The 17,768-nt window shown below is 37.6% G+C and overlaps 1 protein-coding gene across 2 annotated transcripts; it reads left to right on the top strand.

Annotated features, from left to right (window-relative positions):
- Positions 1 to 6,870: 6,870 nt before the first annotated feature.
- On the top strand, positions 6,871 to 17,729 carry LOC145493798 (PR domain zinc finger protein 12-like). Of its 2 annotated transcripts, none has more exons than XM_081473276.1 (4): positions 6,871 to 7,402; positions 9,899 to 10,197; positions 11,183 to 11,492; positions 16,144 to 17,729. In XM_081473276.1, the coding sequence occupies exons 1-4, from the start codon at positions 7,228 to 7,230 to the stop codon at positions 16,560 to 16,562; spliced, it is 1,203 nt and encodes a 400-aa protein (XP_081329402.1). In that variant the 5' UTR covers positions 6,871 to 7,227; the 3' UTR covers positions 16,563 to 17,729. The 2 variants fall into 2 exon arrangements, with proteins under 2 accessions (XP_081329402.1, XP_081329407.1); XM_081473281.1 differs by having other exon boundaries at positions 16,147 to 17,729.
- The last annotated feature ends 39 nt before the right edge of the window (positions 17,730 to 17,768 follow it).

A 17,768-nucleotide genomic window follows, 5' to 3' on the forward strand; every position in this document is an offset into this window, starting at 1 on the left:
AATCGGTGACTTATCTTCCGTCTTAGTATCGTTAATGCTATGGGTTTTTTTTGCTTCAATTTCTCTTGCATTTAAAATACGATATCTACCGTTATTTGAATTTTGATTGAGAGATAGACAGGAAACAAATTCTTTTTATTTTGTATTTTGAATAAATGAAATTGAAATCAAAAGTAGATGTAGATGTGAATCTTTGCAAAAATGACGAAAAAAGAAAAAGAAGGTCATTAAATAAATAGAACCAAAAGAGAACGAATTCTGTGCCACAAAATTGTATTTGCTTGAAATTTCCCATCAAACCCTTCTCCCCGCAAAAAGGTTATCGATGCAAATGCTTTTTTTTGTAAAGTTTGAAGCCTAGCATTAATCAAAATGTTACTGATTTTTCTTTTGTGTCAGACGATAAAATCATACAAGGGTGAAAACTCAGGGGAACTACTCCACAGATCCAGGCTATTGTTTGAAAGGATAAAGCAAGCGCTTATTAGTTGTCGGCTCTCAGCCAGACGTGACCAGACGAGGCAGCATAGACAACCACAAACGGAGAGTTTAGACTGAATTCAGTCATCCAGCCAGGTCTGTTAATCCCGCTTTAGATCTTTTAGATTCAACTACTGAGTTTCTTGATCATATTTACCGTCTTGGTTTTGAGATTCTAAAACATGTAGCGCGCTCGCTGCTTAGGAGATTCCCTGTCTTCTGTTGCATTTCCTCACAACAACTTGGTAGAGCTAAGACTACAAATTAAGTGAATAATAGTGAACGCAAATGCTGTGCTATAAATCAATTGTTTCGGCGGTGGTTAAGAATCGATGCAGCACGTGTGTGTCGAGCGACTCGTTAACATAGCGGTTTGTATTTGTGTTAAATAATTTAAGTACGTTCCTCGTTGGAAGGAAACAAGCCGCCTTTCTTCGAAATAATTAACCGTCACTAATTGTCGGACAGTTCAAACGAAAAGAAATGTGCTGTAGTCTACAGGTTTAGTTACTTTGAGTGGTTTAAAGGGTCTTTATTTAGCCTTGGACGACCAGAAGGTTAATTTCCTGCTCCTTTGAAATGAAAGGGAGTAAATCACGCGCTACCTTTATAAGTTAGATAGCGAGATTGATTTCCAGAATTATTCTTTCTTGCAAAGCACATACGTTAAAAGGTGAACATTGAATAAAAATAAAAATAAAAAGACAAACAAAAGAAGAATACAGTGTGAATACACTGGCAGAGATCTCGAACTGAGCAACAGCTTTGAGTCGGTGTTTATTGCTTGGAATCAAAATATTGTTGCAATTGTTGCGACTAAGCAAATGTTTTCCTGTACAAAACCATCCGCTTTTTTCAAAGATGGTTAAAAGAACCCTTAGCCAGTCAAATGAAATATCTGAAAAGGATATAGTTCATTCCTAGTTTCCTAGTCTTAAGCCCAGCCATTATCCAATGCTCGATTCCTAGAGATAGTTTACAAAACTAATGACGTGCGCTTCAATATCTACGCTGAATTTTCTCTGAATCAATTTCCATGGTGATATACAAGACTGAGATAAATGAAAAAAAAGCTGAAGGAAAAAATGACATTGTATGAAGTTTCATTTAGAACAATAACAGAGTGAAATAAGAGAATTTTTCAATCTGAAGAAGGGTCAGGTTCAAAACAATTTCCAGTTGTTACTTTCTTGTAACGTACGCGGATGCAGTGGAAGTTCACTTTTGTCAGTGCAGTTTACTTCCTAGATTTCATAGATAAGAATTTTTAATTTTTCTTTGAGATTGCGCTCGTCGTAGAGATATATAATCTCCTCTCTCTTTTCTTTAACTTTTACCGAAGAAAGTGGATCCAGTAGCACTGTTCGTGCCATTTGGTTCGTGCCTTTACCTTGGCGCATGCGCCAAACGAGTCGAAATATTTGTTCGTAAACATTCACATTGATGAACTTCACGCCAAGCCGTTTTGTAGAATTGTTTGGTTTTACTTCGATGGCGTAACAACTTACGTTCATAAATATTGACCATGTTTTGTATGCGGAAAATAGTGTTGTCACGTCTTATCGCTCGCCTGCTGTGAAAATGAATAGGAAAGCGTCGAACAACTAATATGATTCAAGAAAATTACTGTGTACACTGGGCAAGTTATTTGATGTTAGACCTGATTTAAAACTTTCATAGATAAACGGAAAAGACGGTATTATTAACAGATAAGCGTTCTTTATTCTTTTCTTTACGGAGGCAACAAGATGACTATCGATATAAACTGAAAACCTGACGAGCTGTTTCATCCAAAGTTACTGACACTGTAACTGAGGCTTTTACGAAATTAAGAACTAAAAAGGACTTCATATAACAGATTATAATTCACCCGCTTGACCCCCCTCCTTCGCAAAATGGCGTTTAATTTTCATTTCGGAAGTTTATCACTATAGTTAAATTAAAAGCAAAATCGTAGAAATTGAATTTACACCCGTGAAGAAGCCTATACTGTTATCAAGGGTTTGGCGATGCAACACACGAATGCAGTTCGGCAAAATTTGAAACTGGCGTACAGTGTAAAGAAAGCTTCTTTAGCGGATCTAAAAAGTCGTTTCAAACTTTAATTGTTTCAGGAAAATACATTGTACATTATGTTGTTCAAACATAACTTTTTCGTCTTCTATACGCTGCTAACCGATTTACATTCGTTATCACTGACTCAAATGCGAGAATTAAAAATTAAAATAACGTTTCCACAGATAAACAATCAAAATTTTGTGGTCTCTGCGGGACAGCTTAAATTTTTAACAGAAATGAGCCGCGTAGGAACCAAAGATTTATTGCGAAATTACGCGAAAAAAGTTATCGGCTGGTAAAGCTGGTTATGACTCGTGTAACAAGAGAACCAAACGACGCCTAGATGGAAAATTGATTTAGGAAATAAACCACACCCGACAACATCAAATTTTAAAAAAAACTTGTTTCAGCCTTTTATCAAATGGTTTAGTATAAAATAATGAGCAAATGGAAGGCGCCTGATGGAGAGTGATTCTGATCAAGGTACGGATATTCAAAAATAGTTTTGTTATGACAAAGCTTGCTACTTGCTAAAGTGTGAGTTGTTAATGAAGCTGGATGGCCGCCACTGCTAAGTAAATGATATAATCTTCGACCTTAATGTTGCGAGGGTGATCTATGATCAGTTTGGCGATCAAAATGGGCCTTTTTCCCTCTTTTTGTTCCGGCGAAAAAGAGTTCGAGACATCTGTCTAGTGAGTTTCCTTACGTGCGTGCCGTTTAGCGTGCTAAGTACGTTTTGATTTAAGATTTAAAACGTTTCTTTTAAGTTTCCAAAATACTTCCGATGTACATAAATTTCCTATCTTGTCGAAGATGATATTATCACTGGCGCGTAGCACGCGGTCGTTTTAGAGATACTGTTGCCTTTTCAGACAGCTTTGATGTTCGGGTTAAACTCGCGATTAGTAGAATTGCCATTTAGTTCGTGGAACAAGAGAGAAATAAAGATGAAGATTGATCATTTGAATTTGTTTTCATAGAATGTTTACTTAATAATGATCTGACTGACCAGGATTCACTCCGTGAAATAACTGCGAAAACTACTTAGTTGTTTCACTAAAGGCAGGGTTTTATTCAGCCATTACACACTATCTGTCCTTACAAAGAACTGAGTTGTTCTTCAGTCACTTGTCCATCATGTGGGATAAAGGAAATCATTTTGCCTTGGCAAGTTGGTCGCTTCTCGACGGCTAATATACAAGTTGTAATTTCGCTTATTTTTGAAGCTTCCTTGTGCATTGATCACCCGGTTCCCTGAGGGCACATATCTTTCACTAAGTACCGCAAAGTGACCCTTGGCAATTAAGAATGTATTTAAATTTACTTTGCACCACGAACCATAATAAGCAATCACTGATTACCACAAACCTAAACAAAGGAAAAATAAAAATTGCTGATAACCGTTAAGATAGGAAACGAGAACCGCTGGAGCTGGCGGCTAATGAACAAGATCTTTGTAATTTACATTCCTGGCTGAGAATCGCCCACTGAGCTCCCTTCATGTTACTCGGTTTACACAAAAACAACCAGGCCGATCACTTAACGGTTTGCTGAGAAACAGAAAGCAAGTTGAATCTCCGGTGTCTCATCCATTGCACATGGACATTTTGTAGTATATACTCTCCGCATGTTGTCCTCCTAGGGAACCACACACAAGCCCCTGAAATGGGCAGACCTCAAACAAAACACTCATCGCATCTCCGGGGCTACGCTCTTGCCTGTGCCTCTTAGATAGCAAATAAATCAGAACAGGGTCGGCTTCCATGGCTCGGCCTAAACCCTTTTGCTTAAGTTTCTATAGAAGGCACCTGGTGATTGGAACTTTTCCCTAACCAGTGGCCTACATGGAGGGGCAAGAAACTTCACATGGGATAAGCTCTTTGAAGGCAATTTAATACTTTAATAATTGATCATATATTGTTCGCGGGCGATTTGTTTGCTATTAAGTCTATTTTTTGCAGCACGTGTATTCCGAAACAAAGTGTTGGTGGCCTATCTGACGCGTGCCTGCCTGAAAAGACTTAATAAACTTATCTCGCTTTCTTCATTGTGGAGCTCGGCGAGTGAACTGCTTAATTTGCAACCGGGGCTGCTTGGTTGAAAGGCGTATAACTCCTCACTCATTAAATTTCAAACAACAACAAATCTCGGTAAATTACACATTATTTCAGCTAGAGTGTTCGCTTGTATAAATTTTCTCCTTCCTTAGTTTACCCCGAAGATTTTAATTTGCTATTCTGGGGATTAGCTGCAAATTGGGTGTTTTCCGGTGATTATAGTATTAAAGTAAAAATTAAAAAATGAAATCCCCCGCTCTTGGTGTTTGAGGCATTCAAACGGAAAGGAAATAAGGCATGTTTTTGGTTACGTGTTGCTCTTAGACTACTATTATCTATTATCTAACCATGAACTGCCGAGTGAGTAATTTCCTTCAGCCAAGTTTCTATACAACACTGTCACAATAACCCTTTTTCCACCGGGGAATTAAAATTAACCTCGGCGTCAATTGGCGCATGGAGCCAACGAAAGCGCTTTCTTTAGCTTGAGTAAACATTGGACCAAGCACGAAACAAAACTTCAAAAAAACTGGCCACCATTTATTGATCTTCGGAATAAAGTCTGGCTGTTTTTCACCCCTTAAGTTATTTTCTGTCTCATTTACTCTAATTCATTATTAATGAGGCTCGCGTATTTACTCTCAGTAATGAAAGAAACGAAAGTTATACCATTTAAGAGATAGTTTAAATAAAAGAGTAGTTATTGTAAAGGGTGAAATGTACCGTATTTTTAGTTTTAGAAGTCCATTACCAAAGCTAGCGCTGTGATTGCACGAAAAATAATGAGTTTTTAGAAGTAATGAACCTTCTCCTATTCTGATGCAAATTTAATTTCCTTCACCTCTATTTAAGTGTCGAAAAATTTCCGCACCATTTTATCCACTTTTTAAAACCAAGTACAATGATAAAATGTTTTCTTTAATTCAATTTGCGATATCATTTGAAAGGAATCGAGAACCTTCTTAAAAGTTTCTAAACAAAGTGAAGAAAGCAGAAGTAATTTCCGCGTTTAAAATAAAACGGTCCACACCCTGGCACAGTAACACGAAGACTAAACGGTTTGCATATTAAGCAAGCGCTCCGGTGTTCCACCGTCAGTTTGTTTTCTTTAGCTTCATCTCAGTGTGCAGCAATCTAGCTGATCATGTCCAGATTAAAACACGACCTTCTAATTATAAAAGAAAGGTTGCGAGTTCGAGCAAATATGTTTAAGCACCTTTGTTCTTGACACGCGCCTGCCACGCGCCTATCAGCAGGTGCCGAGGGAATGCCCCGCCTATGCAAAAAAACCTAGATTTGAGCCTAGATTTGTTCGTTTCCTACTCTGTGGATGAGACGCGGGCCAGTTGTGTATTTTACTTTTGAGATTAACAAACGTGGAGCTGCACGCACGAGGTTATATCTTACAGAGCACATCAACAGTTAACTAGATAACAGACTAATGCGAAACCAAATTCGAAACCTGAAAAATAACACATATTTGTTTTTTATTACCATTTACTGCATGCTCTCTTAATAAAGAGTTGGTGGTCTTAATAAGGCTCGTTCCTATTGGAAAATGTTAGAATACTACTAATTAAATAAACCTATCTAATCACTGGTGATTGATTTGGGCGCTAACTTCTTTGTGTTCATTAATTCGTAATTGGGACCGAGCGTGTTTACATCTTTCTATTTCTGCAATGTTAATTCGAAGGATCTTTATCTAAAGGAGTAAATTTAGGAAAATCTGCCTTCGGGTCGCGGCATGAGCTAAATCAATGAAAAAATGATAATATTCCTAAAGCGACATGCAAAAAACAATTGATTTTTTTTACAGCAGAACCGTTTTACAATTCCTCAGCATTAATATATCAGAACAGTAGGTTGGGTGTTTAAAATTAAGTATTGAGGAGAAATTGCGTTTGGAGAAGCAAGTTGCGTGGTTTAAGTGACCGTAAACCTCGAGCGAAACGAGGCAACAAATCAAGTCAAATTTGATACAAGCGCAAAGTATGCACCTGTATCATTGATTTATTATTTGAAACTAAATTTCCTTCTTCTTCCATCGCTAGATTTGACCATCCGGATGTCGGTTAAAGGAAAAAAAAAAATGTAGATTTAATCTCTGCTAATTCTGCACTTTGCTACAAATCTCGTTGTCGCGGCGCCTATTAATCGAAATAGCTCGTTCCTATTTCCTCGTGCAACAAAACGTTTTCCTTCAATTCTGAGTCAGAAAAAAAAAAAAACATTAAGCCTCATAGGAAATGCAAGGTTTCGGTTATTTTTTTTTTCTTTCGCGAAACCCTGTTGATCAGTTACTCAAGTCTCCGTAAGGGGTAACATCAGGCGCATGCTTGATAGCTACCTTAGGCAGGTGCTCCTAGCACTGGCAGCTCATTATAAGCGAGTAGCACAGCGCTCAATGAGGTGTGAAGGGCATGATGAAAAATATTTGATTTATTACAAAGACTTATTTAGTTTTCCTTAGCCATTGTTCACATCTTGATCATTGTCAACGGCAAACATAGGCCAACATATAAAGCGCTGACGTTTTATTAAAATCTCATAAACCGAAAGTAAGTGAATACGTAAAGATTGAAAATCGCCACGATTGACCGACCCAGCGGTGTGGATCCGTGCCGAAATGTCCGTTTGGGTAGCGCCGTCACTCATAGAGAAACCAACCGGTCCCCTGAACATAAGTCAGGAGGTTTTAAGAAGCGTTTTGTACGGCAAGTGGTGTAACGTATTTGGTGGCCAAAAAGAACTCACTTTTAAATCAGGCGGTCTGGAGAAAGTGGACTACAACTCCGATGAAGGTAAATCTCAAAGTTCCCATTATTACTATGAATAATATTCAGTTTCAAAAACGAAATATGTAGTGGGGAAACCCGGAGTGATTTAAACTCCGTTGCGTGCTTTGACACTCGTAGAGTTTCGAGCAATGCGAAATTATGTAATTACTCGTCTTTAAGCGGTGTGTTTAGTTACTGGAAGTTTACATCGCTATGTCATTTTCTCTAGTTTTGCGCGTAGAAAAACGGTCAAGGGGTTGTAAATTGATTCATGTTACGTATTCTTTTGGAATTTAACTAAGGAATGCCATTAAATTTTAACGACTTAGGGAAGTTTATAATCTCTGGTTTATTTTAATGAGAAGAACTTGGGTTTATTAAACACACATCATTTTCCCCTCTCGTTTTACGTACAGAATTTCCAAAGTAACACGCTTCGCTAGCTAGTTTTTTGTCTTATAGTCTTAGAAGTGAGACATTCAAGGTCAATGAAAGCGCTGTGCCGCAAATTGCAAAATCGCGTGAGATTACTCTGGCCCTCGGTTTTTTGCGTAGCTTTAGAAAACATCGCTCCAGGCTGCACCGAAAAGAAAATTAAACAGCGATTGCTCTGATTTCTTTTCTGGTTTTGTCATGAAATTTGTGTACTTGCTTTCAAGGTCATTTGACAACATCTGTGATGGTGTGTGAGTCAGAGTAGTGTGATAAAGCCCCTGCGCGCCTGTTCTTATCCTTTGCTTCGTCTTTTACTCAATGTTTTCGAAACGCCTTGTACAGTTTCCGGCTGTCTGGTGAAACGGTCATTAGTGTGTGATCTACCAGCAAACAACATTTCAAAAATGGAGGCAAAAGCGCTTCCTTATTTCAATTGTAATTTCGGAACGATAATAAGGTTTAAATACCCAATTTGCTCTAGGCAGGTGGATTCACTCTGAATGAATATGCATGCGAACCTCCGAAATTTAACTAAAAGCACTTAATTCCACCCAGTTTTGTAAACGTGCAGTATTTCGTGGACTTTTAAGCTCTTTGAGCAAAGTTCATGTCTTATCAATTATTGTTTTCTCGATCGCATCGAGGTCAGATATTACTTCTTGCTTGCGATGTGATTCCAGCGCCATCGAAAACTATGTACCAGCATTGAAAATCTCGAGTGTCGGCGTGACAGAAAATATAAAAGAATATAGTCAAGCAAAAGAAATATGTTTAATCTGGTCTAATTTCGAATTTGCTTTTCGAGAGAAATTAGCATGTTTGGACATTTTTTATCATGTAATTAATGTCCACTAGTTGGCATTAAACAAAGATTAGCATATCAAAGAACAGTAACATGATGGAGTAACAATGAACCTAAAACAGTCAAACTCAAAGCAAAATCAATGAATACAGACAAGCGCGTCTTCTAAAACAACTTGGAAAGCCTTGCCCACGTGACAATCCGTCTCGCCCACATCAAACATCACAGCTTCTTGGCAAATTACAAAAAAATAAAAATAAAAAATAACAAGCATTGAAAGAAAGTCGGTGGACCTGCTTGTTTTCATAAAACAAGCTTCCGTGCTCTGTTAATTCAAATACGTGTGCCGTATTGTTCCACACTCTTTACTTTCACATTGTTTATGAAATTTTACCAATACCCAAATAAAAACCTATTATGAGAGAAGTGTCCAGTAATGAAAATTCGCGAACCATATCCTTCCTAGTCATATCTTAACTTCCGCAATCATCTCCAAATTTACTTCTTTGGTTTGTGTTCCATACTGTGTGCTCCATCAAAGGCGATTGTTTGTACCCGATAAGCCCCGTAGCATAACAATTCGTTAGAGATTAATGCGTCGCGTAAACCATCCTTTTTTACCTGCTTATCACAGTGTATTTAGCACGTTCCTTGGGTTTACTTTAATTCAAGATCATAAAGATTAGCAGAAACCCTACAGCAGGTGTTAGAAGGTAGCCTCGCATGAATAAACCTCAACGCATCTAAATTCATTACTGACATAGGATAAAAGAAAATTCGTTTCGCCGTAATTTTAACACGTTATGCTTTCTTGTGTTTTTTCCGTTTCATTACTGTTTTAGCTAATTTTACAAACTACCATTTCGGATTTTTTCCTCAGCGGTGGAATAAAACGTTATAAATAATTGATTGTAAACGACTTCTGTTTGCTGCGATTGAAAACTATATTAGAGAATAGTATTTGGGTTTTCATCCGTTCGGGAAAAAAAGACGGTTTTCAACTTTTTTCTTTTGACGATTTTTGCAAGTTCTTTAACTTTGTAATAGTTCAAATCGTCTTTTCGTTGGCGCTTGGTTCGTCCGTTGTCTGACAACAGTTACTATTTCCCATATTTTACTCATTTAGAACGAAAACGAACTGTCTAGACTACAATTCAGTTATCTTAACTGCAAAAATCAGTTTTTACACAGTCGAGGAAAAGATGGCGCCGTTGTATTTTTTTGTATTTGACAAGAATCAAAACCACTATTCTCATCATCTTGTTTTTTTCTTTAATTTCAAGAACACGACGTTGGTTACATGAGCAACATAAAACGCGTCGGATCGACAGCTTTAGTCCCGGTTCTAAGCAACGACACTGCGAAAACCAAGCAACTCTGCCTAGAGAATGACTCTTTCTTCATGGCATTTGTCTCTCTTCCGGAGCAAGTTACTATAGCGCCTTCATCAATTCCGGGTGTTCAACTTGGCGTGTTTAGTACCTGCTGGATCAAAGAAGGCACGCAGATGGGGCCGTATACAGGGCGCATTGTTAAAGTTGAAGAGCTGAGCTCTGATGTTGATAACAGTCTCATGTGGGAGGTGAGTAGCTATTCGACGTTGGCAAATAACGTTATGATGCTCGAGTGTTATCGTCGTTAATAATGCGTTGTGATGCGGGTTCAACGTTATCGTGTTTTAAATCGGAAAGCGCTGTGTGAAATTCAACCTTAGCACTACAGGCAGTTGACGATGGAATCAGTTAAGAAATAACTGTATTTGTATTTTAATTATTGTTTTTCTTTGACCAGGAGCTTCACCATTATTTTTCTGGCGAAACACTGTTCTAAAAAAATATATGCTAATTCTCTTTCTGATTTTGCTTCACTGATCATTTTAGATTAACGTGTTTTCACATAATGTAAGATCTTTGATTTCGCGTTCGTTTATTGACCACTGAGGTAAAAAAAGACATGTGTTTTAAATCTAATGCCCATTTTACAACGAAAATCACAACGTGATTGAAACCGATGTTGCACGATAGCCTCGGGTTCAAAATTATATTCTCCATTTCTATTTCCATTTAGCAGAGTAATAGCACTAAAAACAAAACAAAAATGTAAGAAAAGGAAAAACCCTGTTTGTTGTCTCCAGCGACTGAGAAAACCATGGCCTCTAAAAGGATCTTTTACATAAGAATTTCAAATTCCAAATAAACGAGGTTAAACTAAAAAACCGATAAATTCTGAAATTTTATTTGGTAATCTATCTGTGATTTAGCCTTTGTTTGTACAGTACACAAGACAGTCGAGAGCCTCTTTGACTTAGAACACACGAAGGTCTTTGTATATATAAATTCCCAAAGCTAACTCTCCCACGCACATACAGAAGCCAATTCCGACGTTATGAAAAGGAAAATGAAGCAGTTTTCTTTATGAATTCTGCCGAGAGAGTCATTTTAACAACGTATTGAACATTATCGACAGAACATAGGGACTGAAGTCTGTTTCTTCGTTGTTCCAGATACAAAATGAACCGGGAATGATTGTCTTTCATCGCTTTAAATTCAAACATTTCCTTATAATAGGTTCTGAACGAAGACGGAACAGTCAGCCACTTTCTCGACGCTAAAGACGAAAATCCACGCAATTGGATGGGCTTTGTTAACTGTGCCAGAAACGAACAAGAGCAGAACTTGGACGTGTTCCAGTACGGAGGTAACATTTACTACCGCGCTGTCAAGGACATCCCGCCCGATCAGGAGCTGCTAGTTTGGTACGGTGGCACGTACGTGCAGTTTCTCGGGATACCGGGAATTGCACCGGTGAACGACTTTACCCGGAGAAAGCGAAGAGGACCCGAAGAAGAAGACGAAGAACCTGAGCCCACTATTCCCGGTTAGTATTGCAGCAAGTGCGTTTGATGATATCAAGTTAAACTAAGCACTTACTTCTTGAAACTAATGTTGTCCGTTAGATGTAGGTTGCCTCTTGGATCTGAAAATGTTTCCACTCCTCGGCAAGTTATTATCAAAGCGAAAGCGCAGAAATGAAAGACACGAGTTTGTACTGGCGCTGCAATACACATGGTACAGTGCAAATTAACCAACTGTCTCCTTCGCTTCGTACAAGCAAGTAGAGCTGTCCTTTTAAACAACAGGCTACATAGTTAAAAAAAAGAAAACGCTAACAACACGACTGAGGATCCGCAACAGGGATCAGAACATGAAACACGCACAAAGCGTTTGGCTAAAAAATAGATTAGAAAGCTAGTACTACTATTTAAACCTTCGATATCTACAAATGAATGACAAACACCGGGTTGAAAGCTTCATGCTTGCTTTAGAATCATATTTGTTTCTGCTTTTTCGAAATTACAAGGTAAAATGTCATACAACAATCTGAATAAGTATAACGAGCGCCCTGACATATCGCAGACTTGTTTTTGTATGCAAAATTACTTCGAAAGACTTTCGAAATTATTTTTATCACACACACGAGTCGTTGCGTTCTCTGAAAATGTGTTCTCGACAGCGAAAGAAAAATATTCATATTCTTAGTATCAGTGCATTTGTTAAATTTACAAGCTAACTTAACTCAATACAGGAACTGCAAAAACAAATCTTTTTATTTCCAGTTGTTTCAATAGTTCTAAGAGTAAATGCATGCATCGAATAGACGGGTTTTGATTATTAAAAATGAAATGCGTTGCCACTGAAACACATTGTCAGATATAGTTTGAATATTTGAGAAATACAATAACATATTCTTGCCCATTCTGTATTGATGTTTATATGAACAGGCAAAAGCCTTGCTGCGCCATCGAATTTGTTATTTTTTTCACCGGAACTAAATTCAATTCTTCATTTTTTTGATGCAGGTTTATCATAGCCATTAGTATGCCGCTTTTATTAAAATGTTTCTTCTGAGTGTTGTGTGGCCGTATTACTAACAACCAAATAATCTTATGACAGCCAGAGGGCAAAATATATCCGCTTATGAGTGCCGCAACGACTGGACTTTCGCTTTACAAACTAGAAAACTCGGCGACTAAAACAAACCGCGCTCGAATTTAACTGCTTTCTTTTATAATTATCAAAGGGGGTAAGTCTTGACAAATTTGCATTTTCAAAAGCATGGATCCGGAGTTAATCAAACCAATAAATATTAAAACTTGGCGGGGCGACTTGGCGTTAAAGCTTGGACTGGTGTGAAGCATTCAACCTTTCTTAAGACAGATATTATCATTTACAAATTACGAAGTAAGGTCGTTGGCGCCCAGTGTTTTTCATAATGAAGCTATCTGTGGGGTGCAGCAACTTCGAGCACGCGCAATTAGGAAACCGACGAAGCAGAAGTACAGAGAACAATGCTAAAACTTGTTTAAGTCTGCTGAAGATATCTGAAAGTATGAAACTATTTCTTGAAAGCGTTAGTGCGCTTTTTAATTCGACTGTTTATGTGCAAATCTCGATTTCCCGCGTACGTTGAATTGCGTTAGATGGCTTTCTAGCCACAAAACTGATTACTCGCACAGATAAATACAGTAATTATTAGGTAGTTAAGCCTCGAGCTAACATCATCTCCCTGATGTTCTCTGATGTACATCTAATGGAAATTTGCAAATTATAGCTTTCTTTTTTTCATTCCGCGATTGTTTACTACACCCACTTGTGCCCTTGCAACGACGCAGGATCTTGGTTCCGGAAACAAAACTTTGAAACTTCTAGCTTGTAAACACTGATAGGAAAAATTTTGGTTTGTTATTGTCTTCAATTTCCCGGAAAACTAATTTTAAAAGTGGTTAGAAAGAAAGAGAATGATCCATCCAGAGTGTGGAGTGTCATTACAGAAATATGAATTTCCCCGATAGCCAAAGTAAATTTACTCATGAGGTTTATTTTGAAGAGAATCGAAAATGGATTGTGTTACTGGTGATGCTGAAAACAGTACACTATGAGTTAGGACAGCTGGATTTCGATTAATTTAGTAGGCTTTCAAGAAAAATCAATTAGGACGCTGGGGTATAAAATTAATAATGGATTAACTATAATGATTTGTAAACGGTTCAAATTCGGCATGTTTAAAAGTGTTCAATTAAAGGGAAGTTTATTTAAACGAAGTGGTTTAATAAAAAGGGCTTTAGCAAACAGAAAGGAGGAGCATATTTGGTATTAAAAACGATCTTTCGCCTGGTCGTCGCCGAACCTTGTGAATTTTGGGACAAGATTTCTTTCTTCTCAAATTCACCCTCATTTAACAATTGCAAAAGATCTCAAAACACATAAACAATTTATCAGGTTAAGGGAAGGGTGAAACAGCGAACCGAAAAACACTGTCAAGCATTGTTAATTACGCTTCACTCGACTGGTCTACGTTTTCTTTTTCTTTTCTTGTCTCTGGGGCTAATGAAAGAGCCTGAACAGGTGATTTTTGTTATATCTGTAAATCGGCTCCTTTGTGTTCTGATAACATCACACTAGTTTTGTTGAAATTCTATCTTGCTTGAATGGCTTACTACTCGAAAAAGTGAACGTGATGGAATAAGCATTGTTAAGCCAGTATTTTCATTTTCAGTCCTTACACCTTACGTTTCTTTTTTTTAAATCGTGCGACTGTGCATTCATTTCGTTTTTCGCAAGCACTGTAACAAATCAAACAAAATGCGTCAAGATTTTGTAAATCGGGATCTTCTTAATTTCTCGGCGTGTTTTTCTGTTTAATTTGGTTTTAATTTAGTAGTACTTTTTCGAAAACCTTTACTGGGTCCAACAATAGTACAATGCTTTGGCAACTTTTACTTATTTCATTTAACTCAAGATTTAGCGACTCTCACTTAAAAGAGTGTCTTCTAATTATTTTTTTTGCTGTATGTGCTTTCTAATTACATCAGCATTTCTTGAATTTCGGAATAAATGCGGTAGGTTGGAGCCACAGTTAATTAGGAGTTTTAAATTGGTTTTATTGAGTTCGTCACCTGGTTTTTGAAGACAGCTTTTTTTTCTTTTTATTTTCTGCTCGCGTAATTGTAAAGAAGCGTTTGTCATGAAAGCACGTATCACATATCATGAATCAACAATGTCATTTCTTTCTCGGTGAGGCTTTTGCGTTAATCAAAACTCATTCACTTGGCCCCCCAGGTCATATGATAAATGTAAGTTTACTTGCTGTAATACCCTTTTCGGCTGCAAGTAAAAAACTAACCACGCCCAGCATTAACGACGAAGAAACTTTTCGCTTCGGGGCGATAGCAAGTCTGTCACCAAAACATTGTATACTAACAGCCAATGCTTGAAGCTGAGAAAACACAATGGCCAAGAATTGAAGGTGCGATGCCAAAAACGTGACAATTTTCATGTTTTTCAGTCCAAAAAGGAGTGAAATCAGTGAGCGCATTTACACATACTCAGTTTTAATATAAAGTCAATTAAGAAAACTACTCTTGAGTGCGGTTATAGCGCAAGCTGAGTCGCTGACATGATTTTGTTTCTCTTGCTTGAGTTTGCTCTGCCTGTTTGAGAAATGTATAGCAAGTTTTTTTTTCTCATTTCCTGTTGAACATTTTTGGGATGCACTCTATTCTGATCTGAACTCCTTACGACAATAAACACGTGCCAACCATCTTCTGCCTTCTCACTCTGCAGGGTTGTTTTCATATGGAGTAAGGTTACATTACTTAGCTAATGCTGCAGATGGCGGGTTCTTTATTACATTGAACGAGGCTAACAACATGTTAAAAACATCCAATGTAACAGGATTCCGACCTCGCGCAGTCGTCTTATTAAAAGCTTTCATTTACCCTCCGCGGCTCCTACCAAGTATTGATTTGTTTAACCAGCCGAAAAGCCTAGTATCTAGCTGCGATTTTTCTAATTTGAATGCTCTATAATCATTTCTTTTCTTACTCATGAGGAAGGTTTAAATTGGGAGGGAGCATTTCGCCTTCTCAAAACACAAATCGTACATAAATCTTCATTGGAAGTGGTAGATATAATAAAACATTTTGGAGTCTTTATAACACTCTAAATTTCACTTATGTTTAACCAAAACTACGCCCGAAGAAACGACAATTTAATGGTTGTTAAAAAATAATTGGGACATATTTTCGGTATTCACAAGTAAGAACCTCATAATAAGTTTAGTAAGTTTTGTCCAAAGAATCTTTCTAAGTAAAGGCTCGAAGTTCATGTGCCTTAATTATCTTCCAAAATTTCAAATGACGTATTTATGATTATGAAGAATTATTGTTTTGGTTTTACTATATGAAAAAAGGTTTTGTTTCTCGTTTTGATTTCAAGCTGTTCGTGAAGCACTTCGTATAATTTACAGCGCAGCGTGATATGTTTATCTTGGAATTGAACCACCTCAACCACTTTCCACATTTCCTACAAGCTATTGTAAACTTCCAAACAGGAAATCGCACCCAACTGGGCGTTAAATTGCAGGAGATCTCTTTTGAATATTGATTTTAGAAAAATAGATCTTTGTTTGCAGTTGAGAGAATTATGGACTGACAGGTCTTTTTTCTTTCTTTTTTTTTTTTTGTCAGAAGATCCTATTTACAAATTCAGCCACGAGCGAGTCAAAAGCAATGTTGTACCAGGAAGACTCAAGTGCACGCTTTGCAGACGAGGATTTAACTCCAGGAGCAACTTACGCTCGCACATGCGCATTCACACGTTGGAAAAACCTTTCCAGTGCAAATACTGCAAGAAGTCCTTTTCGCAGTCTTCAACGCTTCGGAACCACACCAGACTTCACACCGGAGAGAAGCCTTACAAGTGCAATGTATGTCACTTCGCGTACTCGCAGCTTGCAGGACTGCGCGCTCATCAGAAGTCCGCTCGACATCGACCATTACATGAAGCTGCTAAAGCAGCGGCTCAAAAATCGAAAGGTCTTCACGACGAGACAAATCACAGCGAGCGTTCCCCAGACTCCCCTAAACTAGAAAGCACGCCTCAATAGCTGACAGTTTTTTGGAATTGACTTCTTAATTACGAAGAAACTGGAGAAAGGCGCCAGATTTTGATTAAGTGGTATTCCTCCAACATATGAAAGTAAACACACTCAGCCCCGATCGCCAATAGTAAATAGAATAGCGTCCGGAAAGCTAAGGCTTGAAGACAATCTCTAAGAATAAAAAAAATCTCATTTTCAATAATAATGAAAATATAGTTATAAGAACAACTTTAAACGAACTTTAAATATAGATTATATTTGATACTAGAAGATGAGTATAGAAAAGTTCATTTTAAAAACTTGGTCTACTTTAAGCTGCCGCTGTGAAATGTTAATTTTTCTGTGTAGCTGGTAGGCCGACAGATCAGCGATGAAGACAAATCAATGAAAAAATGATAATCAGAAAGTACTTCTGCACCTTTCAGTTGTATATTGTGTAAATATTTTGTAAAAAATTTTGCTAGAAAGCTTTAATGAACGTTGTATAAAAGTGTTAGCAGTACGCTTACATTTAAGCCGTCAATATGATTGACATGACTGCCAGTTTAAGATATATGGATCGGTTCTCGTTTACTCAAGTACCGTTTTATAGGAAATAAACAGACATTCACAGGGAGTGTAGCTGTCGTGTTTATAGTTCGCCTTCTAAAAGCCTCACCTGCGACACAACTGCACTGAGTTGTTTGGTCATGTAATTTCTTCCATGGTCAAGTGAGGACATGATGTTATGTCGCAATGTTCGACTCTTGAAGTAAACACGAAAATGGAAAGAAGCATTCACTTCAAGAACTTAATAAATGGCGTATAAAGAAACACCTCACTCCTTCCATCAAACCTCAATTTTCTACTTAACTAGGATGGCATTCTCTTTGTTTTAACTCAAGGTCGTAAGCCATTTGTTCCTGAGAGGAAAAAACACGAGTAATGAAATCTTATCATATTGGCTTCTAAAGTTGGGCAATGGCAAAGTATTTACTGAAGTTACGGCACTTTTCGACGTCGCACGTTTTTGGCTGGGTCTAAAGACTAAAGCTATAAACTTTAGCATCTAATCGCCGTTCATTACTGAGGCTAAGGACGAGGCACTTCGCAAAAGAAAACGTCCTTTAAAGCTTAGGCGTCAGTTTCACGATTTTGAATTATATTCAGTAAACCTTCAACATTTGCTTGCTAAAGAGAAAGCGTTTCAATTGCCTTTAATTTACTTGGCCA

This window comes from Orbicella franksi, chromosome 1 (assembly GCF_964199315.1).
Source record: "Orbicella franksi chromosome 1, jaOrbFran1.1, whole genome shotgun sequence".
NCBI lineage: Eukaryota > Metazoa > Cnidaria > Anthozoa > Scleractinia > Merulinidae > Orbicella > Orbicella franksi.

What these genes read in the sequence shown, in the direction of transcription:
- LOC145493798 (XM_081473276.1), top strand. Translation starts at nt 7,228, where the DNA reads ATGTCCGTTTGGGTAGCGCCGTCACTCATAGAGAAACCAACCGGTCCC. An exon ending in GGACTACAACTCCGATGAAG is followed by an intron (nt 7,403 to 9,898) that starts GTAAATCTCAAA and finishes TTTAATTTCAAG; the next exon opens with AACACGACGTTGGTTACATG. An exon ending in ACCTGAGCCCACTATTCCCG is followed by an intron (nt 11,493 to 16,143) that starts GTTAGTATTGCA and finishes TTTTTTTGTCAG; the next exon opens with AAGATCCTATTTACAAATTC.